Source organism: Oncorhynchus kisutch, linkage group LG4, assembly GCF_002021735.2.
Source record: "Oncorhynchus kisutch isolate 150728-3 linkage group LG4, Okis_V2, whole genome shotgun sequence".
Taxonomy (NCBI): domain Eukaryota; kingdom Metazoa; phylum Chordata; class Actinopteri; order Salmoniformes; family Salmonidae; genus Oncorhynchus; species Oncorhynchus kisutch.
The window spans coordinates 46,291,847-46,319,767 of record NC_034177.2 but is presented as its reverse complement, the minus strand read 5'-3'; the positions used below and the strand labels follow the sequence as shown (position 1 = coordinate 46,319,767).

At 43.4% G+C, this 27,921-nt stretch overlaps 1 protein-coding gene across 1 annotated transcript in view; it reads right to left on the bottom strand.

Annotated features, from left to right (window-relative positions):
• LOC109889600 (laminin subunit beta-1) overlaps positions 1-25,881 on the bottom strand; it is a 36,134-nt gene extending 10,253 nt beyond the window's left edge. The window contains exons 1-23 of the mRNA XM_020481152.2: positions 25,648-25,881; positions 24,979-25,157; positions 19,989-20,130; positions 17,404-17,477; positions 16,526-16,714; positions 15,675-15,738; positions 15,270-15,478; positions 14,084-14,204; positions 13,705-13,893; positions 12,611-12,787; positions 12,376-12,488; positions 11,934-12,013; positions 11,080-11,215; positions 10,812-10,970; positions 10,582-10,709; positions 10,213-10,333; positions 9,832-10,033; positions 5,745-5,888; positions 5,405-5,636; positions 5,002-5,168; positions 2,928-3,152; positions 2,592-2,809; positions 2,410-2,506 (exon numbers count right to left, since the gene is read on the bottom strand). Coding sequence (XP_020336741.2) covers positions 2,410-2,506; positions 2,592-2,809; positions 2,928-3,152; positions 5,002-5,168; positions 5,405-5,636; positions 5,745-5,888; positions 9,832-10,033; positions 10,213-10,333; positions 10,582-10,709; positions 10,812-10,970; positions 11,080-11,215; positions 11,934-12,013; positions 12,376-12,488; positions 12,611-12,787; positions 13,705-13,893; positions 14,084-14,204; positions 15,270-15,478; positions 15,675-15,738; positions 16,526-16,714; positions 17,404-17,477; positions 19,989-20,130; positions 24,979-25,157; positions 25,648-25,678 — 3,397 coding nt within the window. The 5' untranslated portion in view covers positions 25,679-25,881. The remainder of the gene's footprint in view (positions 1-2,409; positions 2,507-2,591; positions 2,810-2,927; positions 3,153-5,001; positions 5,169-5,404; positions 5,637-5,744; positions 5,889-9,831; positions 10,034-10,212; positions 10,334-10,581; positions 10,710-10,811; positions 10,971-11,079; positions 11,216-11,933; positions 12,014-12,375; positions 12,489-12,610; positions 12,788-13,704; positions 13,894-14,083; positions 14,205-15,269; positions 15,479-15,674; positions 15,739-16,525; positions 16,715-17,403; positions 17,478-19,988; positions 20,131-24,978; positions 25,158-25,647) is intronic.
• Positions 25,882-27,921: the final 2,040 nt, after the last annotated feature.

The window sequence follows — 27,921 nt, the reverse complement described above, 5'->3', positions numbered from 1 at the left end:
TAAAGGCATGAGTTATTTTTTTTAAATCAAGGACGTGTCTCAAATAAATGATGAAAATGAGCACGTGCAAAATTAAAATCTAAGCGTTTAAAGGAGCTCAGCTGAGGCTGAAATGTAGCACTACTGAGTGGACAGCAACATGAGCAGGGAGACGGTTTGTGCAGACACATAGAACTAAATGGTTTAAACCGCGAGAGAGCGGTCAGGATGTTAGTTTGATTTGGAAGCTTTTATTTTCATATTTACCACTGTAAAACATATTTACCACTGTAAAACATATTTACCACTGCATTTTAAACAAATGGTTAATTTAGCAGTATTTAGAGACCCCCCCCCCCAAAAAAAGAAGTTTTGTTGCATTTAGCGTAACTAATGACTCATTCAGGGGAGACAAATGCTACTAATGCTACTAATGTTACTAATGCCAAGTAGCTAATCGGCTGTACCTGCTCCAAAACTCCTGTAACGCCTATAGCTTGTTCTCCATCTTTTTAACCAGTGAGCTGACATGTTTTCAGCACTTTTGTTTCCATGACGGATCAAAACCTGTTTACTCGTGCCCTCTCGTCTCTGCAGCAGACACATAGTGAGCCTTACGCAGTATCGAATCGCAATACATAGAATCGTGAGAATCGCAATATATATCGTATCGGCACCTAAGTATCGTGATAATATGGCGAGGTCCATGGCAATTCCCAACTAAGTTTTCTGAGAAAATCCTTCACCTCACTTTTCAATGAACAATTTCCAGAATATAGCCGGATCTATGTTGAAATACCTAAACGTGTCTCTTTTCTTTTCTCTACACAGCATGTTGTACGTTACAGCACAGATAAGATGATTGTGTGCAGGCAAGGGAGGGCATTTCCAGCGTTTTTTGTGACATGGATCCCCCATATGGCTTCTATTCCTCTGCCTAGGCCTAGGGGTGGAGGGGGGCAGAGATGGTTGTAAACTACACCTTCAATGGTCTACAGTTGGAGCAGTCTTTCATCATGGGCCAACACACACACACACACACACACACACACACACACACACACACACGGTTTGGGACAAGGCTTTGATGTACAAGGCGCAGTGGACATGGCTCCTACGGAAGTGTATGTAGGTTTTGCAGGAAGCAAACTGCCTTCAAATCACTGCAAAAGCCACACAAATGGTGGGATGGACAACTGTGCAACGTCACACTCCACATTTATAATATACTAACGAACTGCACCATTTGAAGCTAGTTTTATGTCATGTTCAGCTGTTGGGCTGCTTCAGATTGGGGGGGGGGAATAAATATGAGGTGGTCTGACATTGATGTTGTTTACCAGGATCACTCAGTTACGCTCTGCCCAGCTGCCGGGGTTGCTGCGGAGAAGGAGTAGGTCAAAGGGGGGTGAGTGTAACTGGTGTGAAATGATTAGCTAGTTAGCGGTGTGCACTAGTAGCGTTTCAATCGTTGACGTCACACGGTCTGAGACCTTGAAGTATTTGTTTCCCTTTCTCTGTAAGGGCCGCAGCTTTTGTGGAGAGATAGGTAACGGTGCTTCGTGGGGGGCAGTTGTTGATGTGTTAATAGGGTCCCGGTTCTATCCCAGGTTGGGGCAAGGAGAGCGACTGAACCAACACTGTTACACAGCCTGCCGAGAAGTTCATTGTTTAAGTCCTATGTTAAAGCCATCAAAGTCATCTCTACACCGTTTGGTTCGATCACTTTTGGTTTGATAATCACTTTCTAATTTCATTGTTGACAATGTATACAAAAGTTTGAAGTAGATTCAACTACCACAGTGGACACTTCATACAGTGACTGCACATTTCGACTCAAGGGACTAGCCTACATCAGAAGCCAATTCATGTGTCCTTCAGTGGATAATTCAGCAGGCTGCTCTGCTCCATTGATTTCTACTCTGTGACAAAGAGTCCTTTGTTTTCAGCAGCAGTCACTGTGTTGGACAGCCGTCCCTCCAACAGGACACCCCATCAGAACAAAGGTGCATTGTGGGGCACCGGCAGGATATTGGTAGGCTTAGACAGACCCCCCCCCCCCCCCCCCGCCTGTTTGTCTTAGAAACACAGCCGTCGGGTGAGAGAGCACATCTGGCCTTAATATTGGCTCCCACAGTAAGGAGAGGATGCAGTGAGTTTCTCCACCATAGCTGAAACTCCTACACATTCCCATGATACGAAGCTAGGGAAATGTGGCTGCTTGTGATACCGTAGTCATTAACACTAAAGGCCTCCTTTGCGTGTGTTGCAATTTAAAATTGTCGGGTTGGAGCTTTCTCACACACAAATGCACATAGACATGCACACACGCGCACACATACACCTCAGTGTGTGTCGAGATGTAAATTTAGTCAGTGTGGTGTCAGCACGAATAACTGCAATGCTTCTGATTGAGATGTGCCAACTCACCGTTGCATTTCACTTCAGGTTCTCCCCAGAACAGCTCTCTGCACTCCCGACACGTTTTACCCCCAAAGCCAGGCTTACAGGAGCATTGGCCACTCAGCTGTGGACAAAATACATTACATAAATACTAGAAATATGACCTTTATGACCCAACAGAAGATGGGTCTGGTCGTGTGAGAACCCACCTCATTGCAAGAAGTCCCAAATGAGTGGTTGGGGTCACAGTCACAGGCGTCGCAGCCCGTCTCGCTGGCCATGTTCCAGGTGTCGGGGGCACACTGGTCACAGTGCTGACCCACCACATTCGGTAGACACTGGCACTGCCCGCTGCCCAGATCACAGTGGCAGTCACCCACCACCGGGCACGTGGCTGGATTGGTGCCCAGGTGGTTACAAACACACTCTGAGGGAGAGAAGAGATGTTGCTAGCAGGTTAGCAATTGGACAATGACAACGACTTCACCTCACATTGATACGACAAACACATAACAAAGAAATGCAAGTTAACTTTTATTACTCACTTCTGCAGTTTTGTGTGAGGGCATCTCCATAGTAACCCAGCTTGCAGCCGTGGCAGCCCTGACCCTCGGTGTGATAGAGACATTTGAGACATTCACCCGTTCTGACATTACAGGACTCCTGATCCAGCATGTCAATGTTGTTGTTGCACTGGCAGGGTTGGCACTGCCCACCGTTCTCATGGGGGTTTCCATAGTAACCTGGGGCACACTCCTCACATCTGGCACCTGTAGGGGAGAGGGAACAAGAGGTAAAGGGCGAAGGGGGAAAAAAGTGCTTAATAACCCCTTCACCGAAATGATTGTGTCATCACTCACCTCTACAACAACAATCTATCCACACTATCAGAAATAATGACTGCCTATATGTTTACTTCCACAATAACATACTGTATGCCAGGGTTGTGTTCAATTCAGAATTTTGGAATTGACTCCCATTCAACTCATGAGCTGAAATTCTAATTGAATTGGTCACACCCCACAGGATGTAGAATTTAAGTTAGCGTGACAGGAAGTATACTTGAATTCAGTGCAATTCAAAGAAATTACAGTCAGTCGTAGAACGTGTTTAATTTAATTTGACATGTCACACTTCCAGATACCAAAAAATATATAACTTTTCTCTGGAAATAATGTTCAAATACTCTTTTAACCTTTGTGCTTAGAATAGACCATTTTATTTCAATCAACCATTTTATTTGTTTTGCTTTAATTTGAAGGCTTTACGGTCAACTTGAGGGTTAAACTAATGCACTCTTGAAAATGTAGTATTTTCCCCACAATGAAGCAAATATAAGTGATTCATGAAATATAATAACTTAGAACATTCACATATAGGTTTTGTTTTCCTTGATCATTAATTTTAAGTTTGTCCTGAAAATCAACTGTATATGCAATTGTATATGTATGTACAGTACCTGTCAAAAGTTTGGATACACCTACTCATTCCAGGGTTTTTCTACATTGTAGAATAATAGTGAAGACATCAAAACTATTAATAAATAACACATGGAATCATGTAGTAACCAAAAAAAGCGTTAAACAAATCAAAATATATTTACATTTGAGATTCTTCAAAGTGGCCAACCCTTTCTTTGCCTTGACGACAGCTTTGCACACTCTTGGCACAACACATCAGCAATGCACAACAGTCAGTAAGCAGTTACACCGGCGGCCCCGGTGGAAATAAATTAGTAATACCAAAAGATTACCTTGACTTGGAAGAGTTCCAGTGTTGTGTTGGAAAGTCATAGCCAGCTAGCTAACATAGCATCCCTCTGTTTGAGCAGGGTGTTTCAGTAGGCTAAACTAGCTAGCTGCATTTGCTAGCTAAGTAAGTGAAACTGGAAAAAAAAATAGTATCTTTCTCTCTCTATTTCTCTCTTGCTGCTCCTTCATTTTGAAAGAAATGTATTTGTTAAAAATTGTTCAACTATTGTCTTTCTCTCTCAACTACTTACCACATTGTATACACTGCAGTCCTAGCTAACTGTAGCTTGTGCTTTCAGTACTAGATTCACTCTCTGATCCTTTGATTGGGTGGGACAACAAGTCACAGTTCATGTTGCAAGAGCTCTGATAGGCTGGAGGACGTTACTGTGTAAGTCTATGGAAGGGGAGAGAACCATGAGCCTCCTAGGTTTGTACTGAATTCAATGTACCCAGAGGAGGACGGAAACTAGCTATCCTCCAGCTACACCATGGTGCTACCCTAAAGGGTGCTGTTGAGGCTACTGTAGACCTTCTTTGCATAATAGTGTGTTTTAATCAAGTTATTTGGTGATATGATTTATCTATCTAAAAAGGATAACATTTTACATGATTTACAATTTAAATTATTATGAAATTCATTGAGGAGGATGGTCCTCCCCTTCCTCCTCTGAGGAGCCTCCACTGACATCATGGAAAGTTACCCCAAGCTTCAACATGAATGCATACTAATCTTCTGCTTCCTAGGGAACAAGTCTGAACATAGGAAGCAGGGAACAAGTATAATAAGTAATCCTGCCATGCTTCGCTAGTTTACTACTGTAGGTGCGCTATAAATCTTGGCAGGTGGTTGTTATTGGCTGCCTACCTCTGTACCCGGGGCTGCAGACACAGAACACCTGGTAAGGGGAGTCCAGACCGCGGTAACATTCACCGGCAAACTGTCGCCCGCTTCCAGGCCCATCCGGACACATACAGAGCCGACAATGGTCCCCTGAACCCAGGACGGGGTCGCCGTAGTAACCATCCAGACACCTGTAGGGAAAAGGCAAAAGGTGGTATCTATCACACTATCATTCACATACATGTCTTTATTATAGACAACAACAAAACAAATCAAAGTTGTCAAGTGGCTTCATGCTACGGGGAGATTTAGGCAACCGGCTGACTTCTAAGGACCAATTCTAATGCCTACCCATCCAGCCATACACCAATGAGCCACCTTAACCATTGACGCCTGACTCCTCAACCCACATTGACCCCTGGCTGACCTCTCGCAGTTGTGTCCAGTGGTCTGTTCTCGGCAGCCCAGGCATTTTCCGGAGTAGGGGTCGCACTGCTCTGTGTGACCGTTGCAGGTGCAGAGGCGACAGTTGGGGAAGCCCCAGTGACCCGGCAGACAGCGGTCACACTGACCACTGTATGCCCCGGGGATACACACACACTGGCCTGTAGCCTCGTGGCAGAACGCATCCTCCGAGCCCTGGGGATTGCAATCACAGGCTGGGGGGGGGAGAGAGGAGGTGGGCAAAGGGAGTGATAAGTACCAGATTCAGTGCCTGTAATGATGCATCACTGACAGGAAAGCCTTTTCACTTCAGTCAAACGTACGTCTGCAGCCACTGGGTCCAAACAGGAAGGTGGCAGGGGCACACTTGTCACAGTTCCTGCCTACCACGTTGGGGCGACACTGGCACTGCCCACCGCTGGCGGCACACACCGTGCTGAGGGCGCCCTGCGGGTCACACTGGCATGCTGGAAAAACAGAGGCCGGAGGAAACGTTAAAGACAAAGTGAGGGAATGGGCTTAAAAGTGAGTTGAACACACGATCTGGAATTATCTGTTCAAATGGGGGCAATAGTTGCTGCTGGATACACAAGTAAGGTATTTCACCCAAACAGTTTTGAATATGGTATAGGTACTGACTGTACATAAAACACTGGTTAACCATTTGTCTCAATATATATTTGCCTCAGTATATATTGCCTTTGACATACTGACAAAGGTTTGTTTCATTAAGGGCGACTGGGGAATTTCATCAACAACACCTTCTTTATCTATCAGACTGACAGGCTCACAAAGGGACCATATCCTTCTCAACAGACGTGTGGAAAGAGAGAGAGGGGTACCAGACATTCCATAGAGGACAGTGAGTCCATGAGTGGATTAGAGAGACGAATGAACTGGTATTCACTAGGTCGTGTCAGGGGAGGAGGATTTTAGGCAGGCATGGGAATGTGTGTGTGTGTGTGTGTGCGCGCGCAAGCTTAAGTACGTGCAACCGTAGAGTGTGAGTTTTGTGTCCCTATATGAACTAAACATCCACAAAGGTTCTTCCTGGATAGCGGGTAATGATATGCTCTGAGCCAGACTCTGACAAAGCCTGGACTCCTTCAACACTGTCCTCTGAAGTCTCTATGCTGTCCTCATAAATCAAAACACGCCTGGGACTTCTGAAACACATCTAAACCACTGTGGCTTAAAGCTCGAATAACAAAGCAGTCACCCTGTCTGTGTTTGGTAAAAAGCAGAGAGATGGGCCTGGTGAAATGTAACCAATTTAAAAAGATATATTAACAGTGCTATGGATGCAAAGACTGACCGTCCATGATATAAAACGTATAGTCGTAACCATGTTTTGAGGCTATAACCCACTGGGCACAGATGTCATTTCAATGTCTAGCTTTGATTTACCTTTGGTTGAGTTTGTCAACTAATGTGAATTCCGTGTGAAATCAACAAACATCATTAGATTAAAGTTAAAAGTTTGTTGAGAAAAAGACAAAATGTCCTTGCATTGGTGACTTTTCGCAAATCCAATCTGTTTTCCATATTGATTCAACATCATCACATTGAATTTTTTTGGTTGAAATTATGTGGAAACAATGTTGATTCAACCAGTTTTTTCCCCAGTGGGACATTGTGTTTCTTTTACAAGCACATTACAAACATTGGAGTAAAACAAGCTTCTATTTTGGCTTCTGATGGGGTACGACAGTTGAACTAAGCTCATGAGGCATTTAGAAGTTCTATCCTTCCAGAATCAATGGGTATATATATATATATATATATCATTAATGTACGTCCAAACATGGCTGTAGCAACTAAGGATTCCAACTTTAGTAAGGGGACACCACAGCAACGTGAGGACCTTCAGATCTAAGGGAGGTGAACTGATCTGTGGGCTAGATTATTGCACACAGACCTTGAAGACTGGTTTAGACGTTCTGATCTTTATCATCTACTAAGACTGGGGTAAGCCTTAAACGGGACCTACGAAACCACATTGGCTTTGTGAAGACATGCAGCAATGTGCAGAAACTACATCTGTGCAGGAGACCTCAAACAACCTCCACATGGGACCTCAAACAACCTCCACGTGGGACCTCAAACAACCTCCACGTGGGACCTCAAACAACCTCCACGTGGGACCTCAAACAACCTCCCCGTGGGACCTCAAACAACCTCCCCGTGGGACCTCAAACAACCTCCCCGTGGGACCTCAAACAACCTCCACGTGGGACCTCAAACAACCTCCACGTGGGACCTCAAACAACCTCCACGTGGGACCTCAAACAACATCCACATGGCAACACATGACAAGATAATGTGACTTCCACAGCTGGGAGGATTTTAAATAATATTGGCAGCATTCCTAGAGACAACGAATACAAAGCCAATCAAAGAATATCACACTTATTTCAATCCTAACAATTGCTTTTCTTCACCTAGACATCTAATTACAGTATTATGCTGCAAAGTAGGTACCGTCATATACAGTATAGCTTTGTTATACTTTTTGCCAACCATGAGTGAGAAGAGTTCACCTCGAAGATAGAGAATTGGGTTCTATTTTATATTAGGCCATACTCTTCTACTCTAAATCAGACCACCTGTGTGAAAACGTTGATACGATAGCAGGAAACCTGCATATGCTATAGCCTGTCAGTTCTCACTCTGTCTGACAGGGAAGGAGATTCACTGCTGCGGCGGGCTGAGAATGTTCCTCTACGGGCATTTCAGGATCCGAGAGGGTCTATAATCAAGCTACAGGTCCATACATGAGGAGATTATAGAGAGATAGAGACGCAGTGTAACTGTTGATGAGTGGCATGGGCCGGAAACCGGAGATGACTGCACTATGCCAGAGACACCGGAGGGGATAGAGTACAGAAGGACAGAGGATTGACAGGAAATGAAATAAAGGGATAGGAAAAGAAAGGAATGGAAACTGCTGCTGTATTAGCGGAGAGACCGAGGCTTTTAGTGTAGACAGTCTATGGGGAGATTGACTGATGATGATTGCCAGACAGAGGTGGCAGGTCAACGTTGGAATTAAATTCAGGCGTTCCAAAACAATGTCCACCACATGCAAACTTTAGGACAAAAACTAGAGTTGAATATTTTCCAAGTATTTTACAAATGTTCCATCCTGAGAATAAATCACTTTTCTACCGGTTAACCTGCTATTTCCCGCCAAAACGGAAGTGTCTTTTTTTAAGAATATACAGTGCCTTCGGGGAGTACTCAGACCCCTTGACCTTTTCCACAAAAAAAACTGAAATATCACATTTACATAAGTATTCAGACCCTTTACTCAGTAATTTGTTGAGGCACCATTGGCAGCGATTACAGCATCGAGTCTTCTTGGGTATGACGCTACAAGCTTGTATTTGGGGAGTTTCTCGCAGCTATTTTCAGGTCTCTCCAGAGATGTTCAATTGGGTTCAAGTCCGGGCTCTGGCTGGGCCACTCAAGGACATTGAGACTCCAATCAAGTTGTAGAAACATCTCAAGGATAATGAATGGAAACAGGACGAACCTGAGCTCAATTTCGAATCTCAGAGCAAAGGGTCTGAATAGTTATGGAAATAAGGTATCTGTTTTTCTATTTTTAATACATCTGCAAAAATGTCTAAAAACCTGGTTTTGCTTTGACATTATTGGGTATTGTGTGTAGATTGATGAGGAAAATAGTTTTTATTTAATCCATTTTAGATTAAGGCTGTAATGTAAGAAAATTTGGAAAAAGTCAAGGGGTCTGAATACTTTCTGAATGCACCACATATACCTATATCAATCTTGAACAGGATTATATATTTTGGTTGCAATTTGAATGGAATTGAGAGACTGTGCGAGAGTGCCTGCGCATGCACTGATTTAAAGCAACCATTTTTGAGCGGTAGGCTGTTTTAAAACTCTGCAGCAGCAATTAAAAACAATTTTTTACAAATTACATTACAATTACAATTTTAAAAAATAAGGTGACCCCCAAAATCCAGATGGAGATGTGTAAACTGGCAGGCATTCAGTCTTTTATATTACTGTAGTGTAGGTTACGCTGCAGCAAATGTAAGGCCTACCTGTCACAAGAAACAAAGTTACCATGATGAGATGAATAGGTCTACGAGCCTAGTGAACCGCGCTCCATACTGAGATGGGCTGTGTTTCCCCACACCGAGTGTTGACGACTGATCATGCAGAGAGCGGAGAGAGGGCCGTAGACACATTCATTATAATTGACCGGTTTCTCGCAGTTATTTATCCCGTTGAAAAAGGGAGTGGTTTTGGGTGGTGAATCTCGGTAACCGGGTTCCTGTCATTCAACCCTAACAAAGACCTTTAGTTAAGAAACAAATACATGAGCATACCAGTATGTTGAAGAATACTTCAGTGTTGGGAGTGCGGTCCCCATACCTTTAGCTCCCCGGTGCAGCAGAGCAGATACGCTGAAGATGAAGTTACGGCAGATGTCTGTGGACGGGGTCTTCACTACGCTCTGGCTGTTCTCCAGACAGCGGTAACGCTGGAACGTGTCCCAGGCACTGTTGGTGGCCACGTCACCTCCCACAGAACCAGTGAAGATCTCCAGGTTCTTACAGTGGGGCATCAGCACAATCTACAAACGAGGAAGAGAGATACAGAAGATGGAATGAGATTTAGCATGGAGTCAGTAAAGGCTCAATCCTAATATGAAATCCGAGTAGCTGACATTTCAGCGTAAATCTACAATTGATATTGATGGGTATTTTAAGGAAAAGTCAGAGTTGTGTGTGTGTGTGTGGGGGGGGAACTAACCGAGTCGATAAGTGTATATGGGGACTGGACGTCACTGAGTGCAGAGTAGAGGGGCAGGCTCAGACGAACAGTGTAGTTCATCCCTTCCTCGAAACACACTGGTCTGGGGAGCACCATGTATCTGAGGAGACAAGAAATCTGTGTTCCCAGTGTGCTCCAGGGGAACCTCCAAGGTGCATACACAGAGTATACCTAGTACACAGACAGAGGCCATCACTCACTCTCACAAGCATTTTCGCTACACTCGCAATACCATCTGCTAACCATGTGTATGTGACCAATACCATTTGATTTGATTTGACCAGTCACCCACCAGTCCCCCCTTCCACCAACACATACACACAGACAGAGGAGGAGGTGTGTGTTTACCGTGATCCGGGATGAAGGGATATCATCTGGTTGTCGTCATCGGGCATGGTGTTGGCACAGCGACTGTCTGCTGAAATCAAACTGGGCCGCATCACTGTCATCAACACCTCCTCCCACTGGTCTGGTAACTACGCCAACACAACAGGTACATAGACATAAACAGGTAAACAAGGGTAGGGACATGACCTCATGAAGGTGGAGGGTCATATGTGATATGTGCTGAGGCTGACCTGAGGCTCATAGCGGATGAGGACGTCGTACTCCATGGAGTGGGGGATGTTGTCAATGGAGAACTCCAGGTAGGCCCCCTCGGGAACATTGACAAAACCTATCCCTGTCCAGGTGGGGCTACGGTCCTGCGGGCGAGGTCTCTGCACTACTGTCAAACCCTGGAGGAAGAAGAGAGGGAGGGAAAAATAGAGGGTGAGAAAGACAAAAGGTGAGTAGGCGTAGTGGACATGAATCCACCATGATCACGTGATGAGGTAGGTAACTCACAGGTCCAAACTTGGCGTCCTCGGCCTCGTAGGTGTAGTGGTCCAGGGCAATGAAATAGAAGCCTGACTCCACCTGGTCACAGCGCCGGCCAAACATGTGTTCTCTACACGCACACTGGCCAGTCTCCTGAGAACAGCTGGAGTCAGAGAGAGAGAGGACCAAGTTTAAAAGTTTCAACATCAAGGTATTTTAAGACTTTTGTGGCTGTATCAAAAGCAGTGGTGGAAAAAGTATACAATTATCATACTTGAGTAAAAGTAAAGATACCTTAATAGAAAATGACTCAAGTAAAAGTGAAAGTCACCCAGTAAAATACTACTTAATACTAGTAAAAGTCTAAAAGTATTTGGTTTTCAATACACTTAAGTATCAAAAGTACATTTAATTGTTAAAATATACTTAAGTATCAAAAGTAAGCAAATCAGACGGCACCATTTTCTATAGTTTCTTTTTAACGGATAGTCAGGGGCACATTCCAACACTCAGTCCACCAGATCAGAAGCAGTAGGGATGACAAGGGAGGTTCTCTTGATAAGTGTGTGTAGTGGACCATTTTCCTGTCCTGCTAAGCATTCAAAATGTAACTAGTACTTTTGTGTGTCAGGGAAAATGTATGGAGTAAAAAGTACACAATTTTCATTAGAAATGTAGCGAAGTAAAAGTTTTCCAAAATATAAATAGTAAAGTAAAGCACAGATAACCCAAAAAACAACTTAAGTAGTACTCTAAAGTATTTTTACATAAGTACTTTACACCACTGATCAAAAGAAGAAAGTATGAAGAATTTGTAAAGTAAATTGGGTAACTGACAGGCATTTAGATAAGAGAATTAGAGATGTGAACTTTGAACTCACTCGTTATTGAGGGCTCCACCCAGGTCACAGTCACATGGTCTGCAGCCATCCATATCATTGCTGAGCCCCCAGTGCTGAGGCTGTAGGTTACACACACACACACACACTGTTAAAAACACTCCTTTAATGACATGTTGTTAACGACCTCCCACTATGTTTCACTGCAAAAGCTGTTTCCAAGCTGTGGACGGATGTACCAGTCTCTTTACAAGATTTACAGCCCTGGTGACGACTAAACCGAGCCACCAAAAAACACTTACAGAACGTATGTAGCAGATGTGTAACTAGCTGGCTAGTGAAGCGCTAGTGGCCATTGGTAATCGTAAGTCAACTGACTCTCACATAGTGTCAGGGCTAACTTTTTGGTCTCTCAGTTTGCACAGTTGACTTTGAGTACAAAGTGTTGTGTACAAAGTAAGTAAATCATAATAGGGTTCCTTACCATACACTGGTCACAGTCTCTCCCTGTGACCAGGCTTTTGCAGAAACAATCTCCTGAGTCTGTATGACACGGACTCCCTCCAGGAACTGTCCCCAGGGTATTACAGGTGCAGGCTGGGAAAAACAAGAGTAGTTATTCCAATAAAATGCTGAAATACACAGCTTGAAAAAGCTTATGCAAGGACTTGGGAAAAAACCCAAGACGTGTGTGTGAATGTGTGTGTGTGTGTCTTTACCCAGGCAGCCCAGAGGGTGGTCACCCAGGCCATAGTGGGCCTGCTGGCACTGGTCACAGCGTTCTCCCTCCACATTGGGTTTGCAGCGACACTGGCCAGTGATCAGTCCAGATGACACATCAGTCATCCTGTCACAGATCCCGCCGTTCAGGGAGCCCACCGGATCACAGTTACATGCTACGGAGAGATGGGAATCATCAGGAACATTTGAGTTAGGAATTATGATGTAAAATGGGGTATTGTGCATGGAACTAGTAGAGTAGAAACGCTGCAATGGTGACAAGCTAACAGGCCGAAAAAAGAAATGGTCGAGGTCAATATCAATGTGAGGTATTTGATATTTTCCTCTTGATGAAGGGAATATACTGTAACTTCTGAAGGTTATTTGAACATCTGCATCAATGATTTGTGTGCTTAACTGTAGCTATCTACGGGCTAACAAAATGACCAAACCTAAAACAAAAGGGTAGGAAAAAAAAGTCTTACAAAGGAATAATGGAAGTTCTCTCACACACCACACATACACCAGGACTCCAAACACTGGAGACAAATGTGAAAACCCTAACAAGCCCATTATTCACACATCAACGCAGACTGCGATGAGGTTCTCCCTAGATGCTAGGCTGAGGCCAGTTATGCATCTCCAGCGGCCTACCCAGAGAGCCATGAAAGGGTGGGAGGTGACACATGAGAGGGGTCTCTTCTACACCATACAGTGGTTTGGAATTAAAAGACCACACTGCTTTGGCTGACATAGCCTCAAAGCCCAGGTGTTCTCGCTCAGATCCAGGTCACAGAGGCAGGATCAAAGATCCAGATCGCAGATCCAGGCGGGAGGAAGGGAAAATGGGATTCATCTATATTTTCTAAAGAGAGACATACAGAGTCACGGATGAGATTGGGGGGAGGGGGGTGGAGCAAAGTGGCAGAGAAGCGTACAAGGATGGAGGCAGAGGTGAAGAAACAGAGGTTCAAGAGGTGGAGGAGTAACGGGGGAGAATGTAACAAGGATGGCTGGAGGTAGAGAGGTGAAGGCTTAGTTTGGATGGTGGGGTGTGGAGGGGAGGGGGGTTGGAGTTGGAGGCTAGACCTACGTTCACAGATGCTGGGGTCACGGATGTCCCTCTCTGGGTGCTGGTAGTAGAAAGGCTTGCACTGTTCACAGTTGTGACCCATGGTGTTGTGCTGGCACTCGTCACACACACCGCCGCTCACATTACCCGTAGAGACGTAAACTGCCATGTCGAAGTGACACGAGCCTGAGTGCTGGTTACAGTTACACTCTGCAGAGAGAGACGAAGGCAAGCAGACAACGTTGATTCACAGTGTTCATAGAAAAGCTAGTTGGACGGTTGTTAACTGACTGAGCAGACACTGCAGCCTGTCATCACGAGCGATCAATTATAAGGGGACCACAAGCTATAATATTTCCCTCTAGTAAAAAAAAAGATATGTTAGGGTAAAGTGGCATACTTTTACAGGCATTGGTGTTGCGTCCCTTGGCTGGTCTCCAGGGCAGCTCGTGGTAGAAGTCCTGACACTTCTCACAGTTTAGCCCCATGGTGTTGTGGTTGCACATACAATGGCCATGCACCTTAGGAATATCATTCAGAAATGGAGGCGAGCAACTGGATTAGACATTTACTAAGCACTTAAAAGCAGTGAATATGCCATTACTTCATATCTTATCCATGTGCATAAACCACGAACACAAATGATCTATTGACATCGACCTTAAAATGATTTCACAGGCCATATTCAGGGTTTAATAGTATAGTTCAGGGACCTATCAACTACTGTGCAGAGACCCAGGCCTCTGGTGGAACAGTGGTATTTGAAACAGCTTCCCTTGGCCATTATGGTCCATTACAGCTGAGATATCAGTGCAAAAGCAGGGAAACGACAGACAAAAGGAACAGTTGCTGGAGATATTGTTTTTCCACCAGCTCTATCCGCGTATTCCCCTTCCAGATGGCAGCGGGACATGTTTACAGTGTTGGCTAGTTCTCATCTGGTCTGCAGACAAAGGACAATAAGTTGACAGACAGACTGACTCGGATCCGGTTAAAATGATCAAACTAACAATTAAATAATAAAACCTTCAAGATAATAGCAGATACGTGCCACGTTTGGTGTCGCTATAACAGCCACTATGCCACTCTTATGGCAGGGTTACGTAGCTTTTATGTTAGGCCTCCTCAGGCAAGGTGTTACTGTATCTAGTTTGGTTTTTAAGACATTTTAATGTGAGGGAATCCATTTGAAAAACACTGCAAAATGACTGAGAGGAAGAGGAGAGTGAATAGGGATCATTTCCTCTTTCCTGGTGAATAGACTGTATAATAAAAGTGACCAAAAGGCAGAGTAGCCTTTCCGCAGACAGACAGGCCGTAGCAGAGACTAAACAGGAACTGCATTGTTTGCCTTTTTCTCTCCAGAGCATACACACACAGACAAACACGTACACACACAAGACACATGCTGTCCGCAAACACACAAACAGTCTCCCAAGCGCACGCAGCTGTCGACCCACACGCTCTCACCAACACAAACACAATTGTTCTTAAACGGTAACACACACACACACACAAAGTGCACAAACGTCCACACATAAGGAGACCTGATGAAACCTACAACAACCTTATCAGGGAGAACTCACCATGCCCTCCACTCCATCCCCAGCCCCAGCCCCGTCGACGGGGGCGCACTCGGAGGCGTGTCCGTAGCAGAAGCAGTTACCCCGGACCACCATGTCGTAGACGGCGTAGTAGTACTTCTCCTTGATCTCCATGCGGGAGTCCAGCAGGTTGTCTCCCAGGGTGTGCAGCTTGGTGAACTTCACCCTCAGGTTGGTGATCTTCAACATGTCTGAATCGTTCGGAGACATGTGTTAGCCGTTAGCTTGTAGATTGTTAGCCCTGAGGTCATTATGCGTAATAATTGTGTTTTGCAGTTCTAGTTGGCTAACAGGCAACACATAGCTGGTATTTTCCCCCCAGAAAATGGGAAGGATCAAAAGAACAGATATAAACCATTAAGTACACGTGTCGTCACTGGAATTTACTTTGGATTCTGGGGCTGTAGGGGTCTTCAATACGGAAAGCTGGATCCAAAACTCGGAAGATGACCTACAGAGACAGTCACTGCGATTACACTCGACTTTCATTGTGTTGTGTATGTGATTGGTTATTACTTAGCTCCAACAAATGACTTGACATACACTGAGTGTAGAAAACATTAAGAACTCCTTCCTATTATTGATTTGCGCCCCACCCTCCTCAGAACAGCCTCAATGCGCCGGGGCATGGGCCTCACAAGGTGTCGAAAGTGTTCCACAGGGATGCTGGCCCATGTTGACTCCAATGCTTCCCGCAGTTGTGTCAAGTCAGTTGGATGTCCTTTGGTTGGTGGACCATTCTTGATACACGCGGGAAAATGTTGAGCGTGAAAAATTGCAGTTCTTGCAGTTCTTGACACAAACCGGTGCGCCTGGCACCTACTACCATACCCCCTTTCAAAGGCACTTTTATAATCCTTCTTTAACCTGTCTCTTCAACCGTCATCCACACTGATTGAAGTGGATCTAACATGTAACGTCAATAACATTTACATTTGAGTGATTCAGCGGATGCTCTTATCCAGGGCAACTTACAGGAGCAATTATGGTTAAGTGCCTTGCTCAATTCCACAGACATATTATTCACCTAGTCGGCTCAGGGACTCGAACTAGCGACGTTCCAGTTACTGGCCCAAAGCTCTTAACCTCTAGGCTACCTGTCACTTTCACCTGGAGTCACCGGGTCAGTCTATGTCAATGAAAGAGCAGGTGTTCTTAATGTTTTGTAAACTCAGTGTATAAACCTATCATTGATAGAATTTAGACTCTCTCAAAACTCAGTAATTCGGAACACACACCTCTCCCTCTGTCGACGGCTCTATGTCGGAGTAATGCGAATCGCAGATGATGTCATCCACTTTCTGCATGGGCCCCGGGGATATGGCAGGGTATGCCGCCGCGCAGTCGTATGCAAAGTAGCGGTACACCTGCCAGTTCTTCCCAAAGTCAGCCGAGCGCTCGATCACCATAGCAGCAGGCCGGAAGGTCTGTCGTGGAGAAGAAACCATACTTATGCACTTTAATGATATACCTTCACACTGAGGTTACGACCAGCAATTTGACCAGGAGTACATCTGGAAAATGGCAAACTTTTTCTAAACTAACATAATTCGCTGTAATCAAAGATGACGCGCCATGAGAGAATACAGGTGTGAACTATCTAATAAAATGATATACTACAATACCATAATTACAATGAAAGTTGAGTCATACTATGTGGACATGTTGATGTTGAAAGATCTGTGAACAACAGGGGACATATTCTGGCATTTTACTTTACATGCTAGCCATTGGGAATGTCTGTTACAGTACATTCATCCATAACTGGAACTTGTGTATTTGTCACACAGGATTGATGACACAGTTGAGTTCAATATTGGCTGTATTTCAAAAGTGCTTTCACACAGCATAAATAGGCTGCAATTGTGAGTAATGTTATACAGGCTAGATCTGTGTGGAGCGAACAATCCCGGACGGGAAGGAGGTCTGTTCCACATTCCTCGGGCTCACACACAGCTGAGGGATATGTGTGTGTGTGTGTGGGGGGAGGGGAGGGAGACTTCCCAGACCAAGTCTTGTGCTAATCTCCTGAGTAGACAGGCAGGCCAGCATCCCCTTACACATTACCCATGCTCCCCCACAGCGAGCCCTCTGACCCAGCATCTCCATTGGTTACCTTGAAGGTCATGATGAGGTGGGTGAAATGAAACTCCGCCTCCAAGTTCAGCTGGATGGTCACTTTCTCAAGACCTGCGGAGAAAAAGAGGAAGAGGGGGGAAAAGAGACAGAGAGGAAAAGGAGAGAGCGACATTTAAAAAAAGAGGTGGCCAAAAATGGAAAAGGGGAGGGAGAGATAGAGGGGCCAGGAAATAGAAAGGGTCAAAAGGCAAGTGAAGGATAGAATTACAAAAAGTTGTGAAGTCAGAGAGGGTGAAACGGATGGAGAGAGGAAGGAGAAAGGAAAACCAAAAAATGAGTTTACAGGGTTCCACTTGAGCCAAGCATAACACAATCTGGAATGCTTAACACTACACGGCACTTATCCACTCTTCCCAGTGCTTCCTCTGGACCGGAACACTTGCATTAACTCTTCGCCTCTCTCCCTCCATAGTCTAATCATGATTGGTTCCATTCTATGATATCAATCTCACGGCTGCCCTTCTGATTCCTGACATCCATCTTCCTTGCCACAAAATTACGCGGTGGGTTTTAAGCATAACCACTGGGCAGTTAAACAGCAAATAACAACATAGCTGTTCCAAATGTCCCCATTTCTTTGGTAAAACTAATGTCAAGCGGCTATGTTTAATGAGTAGCAAAAAGAGCAACAAGGACAACAACAAGCCACCACGTATTCCAATGGACTATAAATCATGTTTGCATTACAACAACATAAGGCAACTAAGAAGTAATAATACGCTTTCTTGTAACGATTGTTGAGTGTCAGTTTTACAGAGGGTTTGGGGGAAACCTTTTCTGTGCTTATGTACGTAAGAGGTTGTGTTTTGGTCTGGGTCATACACTGCCAGTGTCGGAGCGGATCTAGTACGGTAATGTCTGGATTATGAATGAAAATTCCCTGCCTCTTTTCCAACCCCCATCGGTGGAGTTGGCCGCTATATTCCTCCACCAAAACCTCCCCAAAGTCCTATCAGATGACTTTCTGGATCCAATATCCTTGCAGCCCTATTTTGGGAGTTAACTCTTTCAAGGCAAGGTGTACTTGGGATATCAAAAATGTTCTTCTTTTTAAAAAAAGGTCCAAAGCAGCTGTTTTTATTTCTATATCAAATCATTTCTGGGTCAAAATTACCTTCCTGTGATTGTTTTCAATGAAAATGTTCAAAAAGTAACAAAAAGCCTCTTTTTTTTTTTTTTTTGCAAAAAGCTATTTCTCAAGCAAGAATTTTGTAAGAACTGTATGGGAGTCGTCTGAGTGAGGGACCTAATTGGAGGAGCCTAATGGGAGGGATGTGTAACCGTCTCTCTTTGTTATTAGTTATTGGTCTATTAACTGATATCGCCTGGTATTATCCTAATTCTCTAAATGTCACTCTGTTATTTCAACCTCATAGCCGTGGAAATATATGTCAAATATAGGGAAATTACCTTTTTGAACGCACTGCCAATTAAAAGTTGTGGATGATTTCAATGCTCGTGGCCTCTGAGTAATCATTAAAGGCCAAGTGCTCAGAGAAGAGGACATCAAGACAGCAGCGGCAGCAGTAGAGATACCTCATCCGAAGGGCTTTGACTTCTCAAACACGGCAGAAAGCTAACACTATATGATGCCCCGTCCCCTTATTAATTCAGCCACGTACTTAGATAACTAGCATGTGAAACTTAGGGGTCGCGATAATGCAGAATTACGCGCTTTTCAAGCAGAAAAAAATATAAAAACACGTGAGAAATATCTTTCTATGTTCCTTCTTTGATAAACATTTGAAATATGTTAGCCATGCATTGTTTTTGCAAAAAATACCTTGCTTTTTCATTGTTAGCTCATTTAATTGTGTGGCTGCCAGCCAAATAGCATTGCAGTTCTGTTGTCATCTGATGAAAATGAAGCTATTTTCTGCCTAATGTGTTGCACTAATGTATTTTCTGTGAAGGAAAACTATACTTGCATGCTCCTGATCACTCTATTGAAGCAAAAAAAAACACGGTTGACCTTCAATATAAAACACGACCCCTGTCAGCTGGACTCACCTGCTCCTGCCTTCTCCCATTGTGCAATTTACAAACAAACACGTGACTCGTTCAACTGTTCTGGGGAAATACGGTGGGCTTCATAATGTAAAATAATGTGACAGGTGAACTGATCAATGCGATCTGCATTATCTCCTAACGTACTGCACAAGTTGACAGCAGGTATTTATTTAAATAGGTAGCCACAAATATTGAAATGTATTGAAAAACTGCAACAAAAAATAGTTTAAACTGTAATGTATATACGGTATACCGCCCAAGCCTAGTAAGAAGTGAGAACTTCCTTACGAGCATCCATTACACGGTGTACACAGTGTGTCATCCCAACGGCCACCTAGCTAATCATTCCCAAAGGGTTCATCCTGTTATTCCAAAGTTTATGACAGGTCAGCCATTACTGCTTTCTCTTTGAAGTCTTCCCTCACATTGATTAAAGCTAAGGGATTGGAGGGTGAAAATATGCCAAGAGGCGGGAGTGAGAGAGTCACCATTAATTGAACCCCTCTGCCTGCTAGCCCCCCCCCCCCCCCCCCCCCCCCCACGAGAACTCACCATTCTCTGACTGCCACCAGGTTTTCAAGCGGTTGGGGGCGAATGTGGTCACGACGTTCTCCACCCGGTGGCCGGTGGTGGTGTTCACCACGCTTTTGACGTAGGCATCGGTGGAGTCACACAAAAAGCATTTCTTCTCATCCTGAAGAGACCGTGGGGGTTGGGAGAAAGAGAGAGAGATGAGACTGCCAGTGATGCCAAGCGGATTTCTCCCAATCGGGGACAGATAAGGAACAAAGCCCATTCATACAGAAGTGAATGAAAATGAGTTATTTTATCAAGAGTAGATACGGATGCTGAAATGAGTGATTGCGCCAAATAGGCCCTTAACAACTTTCAAAATAGGAGCCTATCTTGCCCTGGCCTCATCAGCGAATGCTTATCTGAGGCTGCTGACAATGTACGCTTCATTTGGCCACCAGATGTTCAGAAGACACACAGTGTGTGTGGTGGTTGTGTGTGTGTGTGTGTGTGTGTGTGTGTGTGTGTGTGTGTGTGTGTGTGTGTGTGTGTGTGTGTGTGTGTGTGTGTGTGTGTGTGTGTGTGTGCTTGCGAATGTATACACACACTTTTAAGGGTACAAATTCAGCACCATCTAGATATCCTTCCAACGTCTTTTTACCACTTCACTTGAGAAGAAACAACTTTACAATATTCTAAAGCATCTATATATCCAGACCATGAAACATTGAGCCCACAGGCACACACTAGAATTTAAATTCCACTACATATAGATGTGTTTGATAAGACATGGAACCTCCACCTTCTCTAGGATCCTGTTGGATCACAATCTGGTTTCTCTCTGCTTCAGTGGTCACACACATTATAAAAAATTGTATTGGATTAGATTTCAATCTTAAAATGTTAGCATGCTCAGGACATACCATACTTTAAACAGATGCACGTCATGAAAGTATTCTCAAGTAGTACATTGGATATAGGAGGATATAATACAGACCGATGCGGGTTTAGAACTACAAAGCTGATAAAATAGGATGATTTCTCAAACAAGGTATGGTCTGTCTTTTTTATGTAAGTGAGAACAAAAGCACAGCCACGTTCAAGTCGTTGAAGACGTTCCAAAACTCTTTTGTTGGTCGGAACCTCAATAATGCTGCTAGAGTGATTGTGTGCCTGAGGCAGGAAGTGGTCTAGACAACTCAGAGGGTTGTGCGACTCCCAAACATCTCTCCCACTCCTACGCTCACATTGAGAAAGCAGGAGTTTAAAGAAAACATATCTGAAAGGAAGTATTGAAAATAAAAGCACAAGGATTATTTTGAATATACACCATTGATATATTCCACCCCCAACAGACAAGGGATTGACTGTAAACCTTAAGGTGATTATTATAACATCTGAATGCCGAATTGACCACGGCAAGAGCGTTTCCATTTTTAGAATGAATTTATTATCCATATCTCTTAATAAGTAAATAGATTTCCTGTCGCTATCGAAGTCATTCCAAAGGGTAGGTTTAAAAACTTATTCGGGATCGGTGTCCCTTCCGAGGGACGGTTAAGATAAAGTAGGCTATAGCGATCAGCATGAGGTTGTAGGTAACAAGAACATTTCCCAGGACATAGACATATCTGATATATATAGCTTAAATTATTGTTAATACAACTGCACTGTCCAATTTACAGTAGCTATTACAGTGAAATATTACCATGATATTGTTTGAGGAGAGTGCACAGTTTGAACATGAAAAGTTATTAATAAACAAATTATGCACATTTGGGCAGTCTTGATACAACATTTTGAACAGAAATGCAATGGTTCATTGGATCAGTCTAAACGTTGCACCTGAACGTTGCACCTGAACTGTAATAATAGATTATGGCCTTTCTCTTGTATTTCAAAGAAGATGGTACAAAAAAATACAAACGAATGGCTAACGAACGGTTTGTTTTTCTTTGTATTATCTTTTACCAGATCTAATGTGTTATGTCCTCCTACATTCCTTTCACATTTCCACAAACTTCAAAGTATTTCCTTTCAAATGGTACCAAGAATCTGCCTATCCTTGTTTCAGGGACTGAGTTACAGGCAGTTAGATTTCGGTATGCAATTTTAGGCGGAAAAAAAAAAAAAGTGGCGGATCCTTTAACAGAGTAAATTAAATGTAACCATGCTTTATAATACTTTATAAGTGACATATCATCTACAGTCCCTTGCGAAAGTATTCGGCCCCCTTGAACTTTGCGACCTTTTGCCACATTTCAGGCTTCAAACATAAAGATATAAAACAGTATTTTTTTGTGAAGAATCAACAACAAGTGGGACACAATCATGAAGTGGAACGACATTAATTGGATATTTCAAACTTTTTTAACAAATCAAAAACTGAAAAATTGGGCGTGCAAAATTATTCAGCCCCCTTAAGTTAATACTTTGTAGCGCCACCTTTTGCTGCGATTACAGCTGTAAGTCGCTTGGGGTATGTCTCTATCAGTTTTGCACATCGAGAGACTGAAATTTTTTCCCATTACTCCTTGCAAAACAGCTCGAGCTCAGTGAGGTTGGATGGAGAGCATTTGTGAACAGCAGTTTTCAGTTCTTTCCACAGATTCTCGATTGGATTCAGGTCTGGACTTTGACTTGGCCATTCTAACACCTGGATATGTTTATTTTTGAACCATTCCATTGTAGATTTTGCTTTATGTTTTGGATCATTGTCTTGTTGGAAGACAAATCTCCGTCCCAGTCTCAGGTCTTTTGCAGACTCCATCAGGTTTTCTTCCAGAATGGTCCTGTATTTGGCTCCATCCATCTTCCCATCAATTTTAACCATCTTCCCTGTCCCTGCTGAAGAAAAGCAGGCCCAAACCATGATGCTGCCACCACCATATTTGACAGTGGGGATGTTGTGTTCAGGGTGATGAGCTGTGTTGCTTTTACGCCAAACATAACGTTTTGCATTGTTGCCAAAAAGTTCAATTTTGGTTTCATCTGACCAGAGCACCTTCTTCCACATGTTTGGTGTGTCTCCCAGGTGGCTTGTGGCAAACTTTAAACGACACTTTTTATGGATATCTTTAAGAAATGGCTTTCTTCTTGCCACTCTTCCATAAAGGCCAGATTTGTGCAATATACGACTGATTGTTGTCCTATGGACAGAGTCTCCCACCTCAGCTGTAGATCTCTGCAGTTCATCCAGAGTGATCATGGGCCTCTTGGCTGCATCTCTGATCAGTCTTCTCCTTGTATGAGCTGAAAGTTTAGAGGGATGGCCAGGTCTTGGTAGATTTGCATTGGTCTGATACTCCTTCCATTTCAATATTATCGCTTGCACAGTGCTCCTTGGGATGTTTAAAGCTTGGGAAATCTTTTTGTATCCAAATCCGGCCTGGTGTGTTCCTTGTTCTTCATGATGCTCTCTGTGCTTTTAACGGACCTCTGAGACTATCACAGTGCAGGTGCATTTATACGGAGACTTGATTACACACAGGTGGATTGTATTTATCATCATTAGTCATTTAGGTCAACATTGGATCATTCAGAGATCCTCACTGAACTTCTGGAGAGAGTTTGCTGCACTGAAAGTAAAGGGGCTGAATAATTTTGCACGCCCAATTTTTCAGTTTTTGATTTGTTAAAAAAGTTTGAAATATCCAATAAATGTCATTCCACTTCATGATTGTGTCCCACTTGTTGTTGATTCTTCACAAAAAAATACAGTTTTATATCTTTATGTTTGAAGCCTGAAATGTGGCAAAAGGTCGCAAAGTTCAAGGGGGCCGAATACTTTCGCAATGCACTGTATTTAGGCCTATATAGCATTTGCAAAGTCATCAACAGCTATTTTTTCAATTCAAAAATAGACAATACATATAGGCCTATTTCAATTGAACCTTTATTTAAGCAGGCAAGTCCGTTAAGAACAAATTCTTATTTACAATGATGGCCTACCGGGGAACGGAGAGTTAACTGCCTTGTTCAGGGGCAGAAGGACAGATTTTTACCTCGTCAGCTCAGGGATAAGATCCAGCAACCTTTCAGTTACTAGCCCAACGCTCTAACCACTAGGCTGCCTCCCCTGGTTTTCAAGCTTTGGTTGATTTAAAATGTAATCTTCAAGTTAATAATTAATATGTTGGATTCATGTCTCCATCGCAACCAACATTTTAAGTTAAATAATATGACTAAATCAAATCCAACTTTATTTAAAAGTGCATTTAAGGTTTGATTTGGTCCTATTCATTTAACATATCAATAATACATTTGTAAACAAACTGGAAATCGAATTGTGTTTGGTTGTCAACGCAACCAAATATCAACATTTGAAGAACATGTAGGCTTTCTTCTGCTTGAGTAGTTCTATCTGAGCCACTGTGCCAGTTTGGCTTTAATACCAGTATGTCTACAAATTAATAACTGATATGTTGGATTCATGTGTTCATCTCAACCAAAAATATAAGTTATTAAATATAAGGCAGAGGCTCAGATTGAACTATTCAAGCATTAGATTCCTCTCCTTTAATTGTTGATATTTGGTTGCGTTTTCAACCACATGCAATTCAATATGACTTTTGTAATCCAGTAAATAGCCTAAAGTTAAGGCTATCTCACAAACTAATGTAACAGTATTTATTCAACCTTAAAATAAGAAACAATGCTGCTTATGAGTATACCCACTTCTCCAGGCACCACTACACCACTGCTTATCTCCCTCCCTACTACAGGCATGAATGAGTGACTCCATCTGCTGCCCGAGTGGACACCACAAATCAGAGAGCTTGCTTATGATGAATATGGTAGCTACAAGCCAGGCTAACTTTACATAACGCGCTGGTGCCACTGTAACAAATAACGGAGCCTTTTGATAACAGCACCACCGTGAGTCTCACTGTATTAGGTTTTAACTGTTGCCAACTTGTCATAACAATATGAGTATGATTAAAAGCCCAGAGTTAATTACTTTTATAGGCCTATAATAACATATTGGACCTAGTTCAAATGCCTTCTTTATTGTGCCAGACACATTTACCTGTAAATGACTGACGATACAGAACCGCTCGGGCCGTTGGAGGCCACATGTGGAGTTGGAGGAGAGCTGGTGTGCTCTGCCAATGAGAAGGTCTCCGGTAGCCGGGTAGCAGCTCCCCTCCGTGCATACATCGCTGAACTCGGGTATGCCTACCTGGGCAAGGACGCACGTCCCTGCGGCTATGCAAAGAGGAGGCAGATTTGAACAATGGAATTTATTCAGGCAGGGTTGTTTGAGTGTTGTTTTATTATCAAATATCTCTAATGAAAGTATAGGAATAGGCTACATTAGCCCACTCTCTTAAAGTGCTCAGAATGGTGTCCCTATGCTAGGTCTACATAATAAAACAGTTTTTGTCGTTGAAAACACAAGCCTATGAACCTTTGATTTAGCCTATATTAATGTCACATGCGCTAAGTTCTTTAAATGTCTCGTGCGGAGTTGAAAACAAGAACAAGATGGTTCACAGTAAAACAAAAAAGCCAAACCACTCCACAATAACGTTTAATCAAATTATGACGCGTTTACTATTCAAACCTTATAAGAACTACTGTCCTTATAGGAATATACAGTATTTTATGAATTACTTGCAACGTTATTATGCTCTTTCAGTTTACTCAATGTTGGCCATGCGTTCTTAAGAAAACATTTGAAAAGAATTTAACTTACATAGCATGGTCGCAATTTGAAATATAAACATTTTTGTTGATATTTCCACCTCTTCTGTTGCGGGTCCTCTCAGTGGGACTGTGTGTGGTTCCTTATAGTATAGTTTTGCGCCTCACCTTTTTTCTTGTCGCCACTGAACAAACCGAGTTTTTTTCTTCCCCTCTCCTCAAGCATGCGCACAGTAACTAGCCCTCCCCCTATTCAATAATTCCAGTTCCAGTCAATAAAGTAAAAACCACCAAGCTCCAAGTGCTCATCAACTTGTAAGATATGTTTAACTACGAATTACATAGGAGTTAAATCATTAGGCCTAGCTGCGGGTTATCTCAAATGTGGCGGATTATTTGGAGCAGAAAGGATCATGCTGACAGCCTCTCACTCTGCACACATTGAGAGAGCTTTCAAAACACACACACACGGTCCTTTCTTAGATACGAACCCCCATCTATACCTACTCATCTAGAACAAAGGACGTTTCTCCACCAAGGCAGAAAGCTACCCTATGTCCCTAGGCACAGGTAAACCAGGGGGTACATCTAGGTACTGAAGCCATGCTACTAATTTACTGTACTGGAGGGAAATAAGGCAAAGAGAGCCTTGAACAGTGAGTTTCCCCTCCACCAAGCAGAACTCAAAAGTATGTACCACCACCACCACATGTACCACCAGCACCACCACAACATGTACACCACCACCACATGTACCACCACCACATGTACCACCACCACCACAACATATACACCACCACCACATGTACCACCACCACCACCACCACAACATGTACACCACCACCGCATGTACCACCATCACCACATGTACCCCCGCCACATGCACCACCACCACATGTACCACCATCATCACATGTACCACCACATGTACCACCACCACCACATGTCCCACCCTGTTTTTGGAGCTGTCCATTGAATCTCAAATTGTAACGTTTTCCCTTGTAACTTTCCTATACGGTTGTTGGTAATGACAGGCTAGCACCAAAGACTGAACTATCACCTACAGTGAATAACCTACCACCATAATTATATAACACGGTGTGTTGCTGCAAAAGCTCAGAAGGCTGGAGAAGAAACAGGCCAGATGTCCTAATTCAATTACCTGTGAGAAGACAGAGGGGGACTGTGGGAACAGATTCAATAAGATTTTTGAGTCAAAGAAACTAGACCATGTTCACATCCACTAGGCACACTAAAGAAAGAAATAACTGATTGACCGCATCACATGGCTTTGAAAACATACTTGTGGTATTCATGAACCATTCCTTGTTTTACTGCTGAAAATAACAAAGACGTATGATACCTGAAGGGACATGCGACTAGTCTTGCAACACAGAAAATGGGTCTCATTTGCAAAAAATAAATGTAGGCCTTCGTTAAATGACACTAATACAGTGAACGCAATCTCTCATTCTGAAATAATTCCTAATAATCCATGGTAAGAAATACCACTGACAGGCTAAACATACCACAATCTGTCCATTGAAGAACAGACAAACGCAACCAAAAAACCTCAAAAGGTTTAAAAGGTTCTCAAATAACCACCGCCCTCTTCTGTAATTAGTTGCATCACACGAACCAGTGGCGACCTTCAATCAGGCAGCGCAATCAGTGGTCTGTGAATTCCTCCCATCTAAAAACACAACCAGGGGGCAGGGAGGGGATTCGGACCCCAGTCTGTGACACATTCCCAGGGGGGGGGGACTGACGGTGTCCTGGGAGGAATGGGATGGAACTCACCACTCACTAGGATTTGAGCAAACAAGAGCCCTAGCAATTGTTCATACGCATTCCGTCCATGTCCACGCGTTTACTTTGATGAAAAGCCATATCATTTCTACCTGTGAGGTACCCGGTTTTTATTTCATACCCACATTCTGCAACTTCATTTGACTTTTGGGAGAAACGTATAATTCAATGCTACTATGTAAATACTGTAGCCTGGCTCGAGATCTGTTTATGCTTTCTTAGCCAACTCCTCTCTGTCGTGTTGTTAGTCTGACAGTCAGAAGAGTTGGCTAAAGCATATACAGATCTAGAACCTGGCAATAAAGGCTGCTAACTCAGGTCAATTGTATAGAGCACAGAGTCTTACTGAAGAAAAACAAGCATGGCAGTTAGCCATTAACAGCTGGATGGAAATGACATTAGTAGTAAGTGGTGTGTTCTCCTCACCACAAAGCATGGTCAATGAGCTGGAAAGAGGTAGAAAGAGAGAAAGAGAGGTAGAGAGAGAAATAGGTAGAGGGAGTAAAAGAGAGGTAGA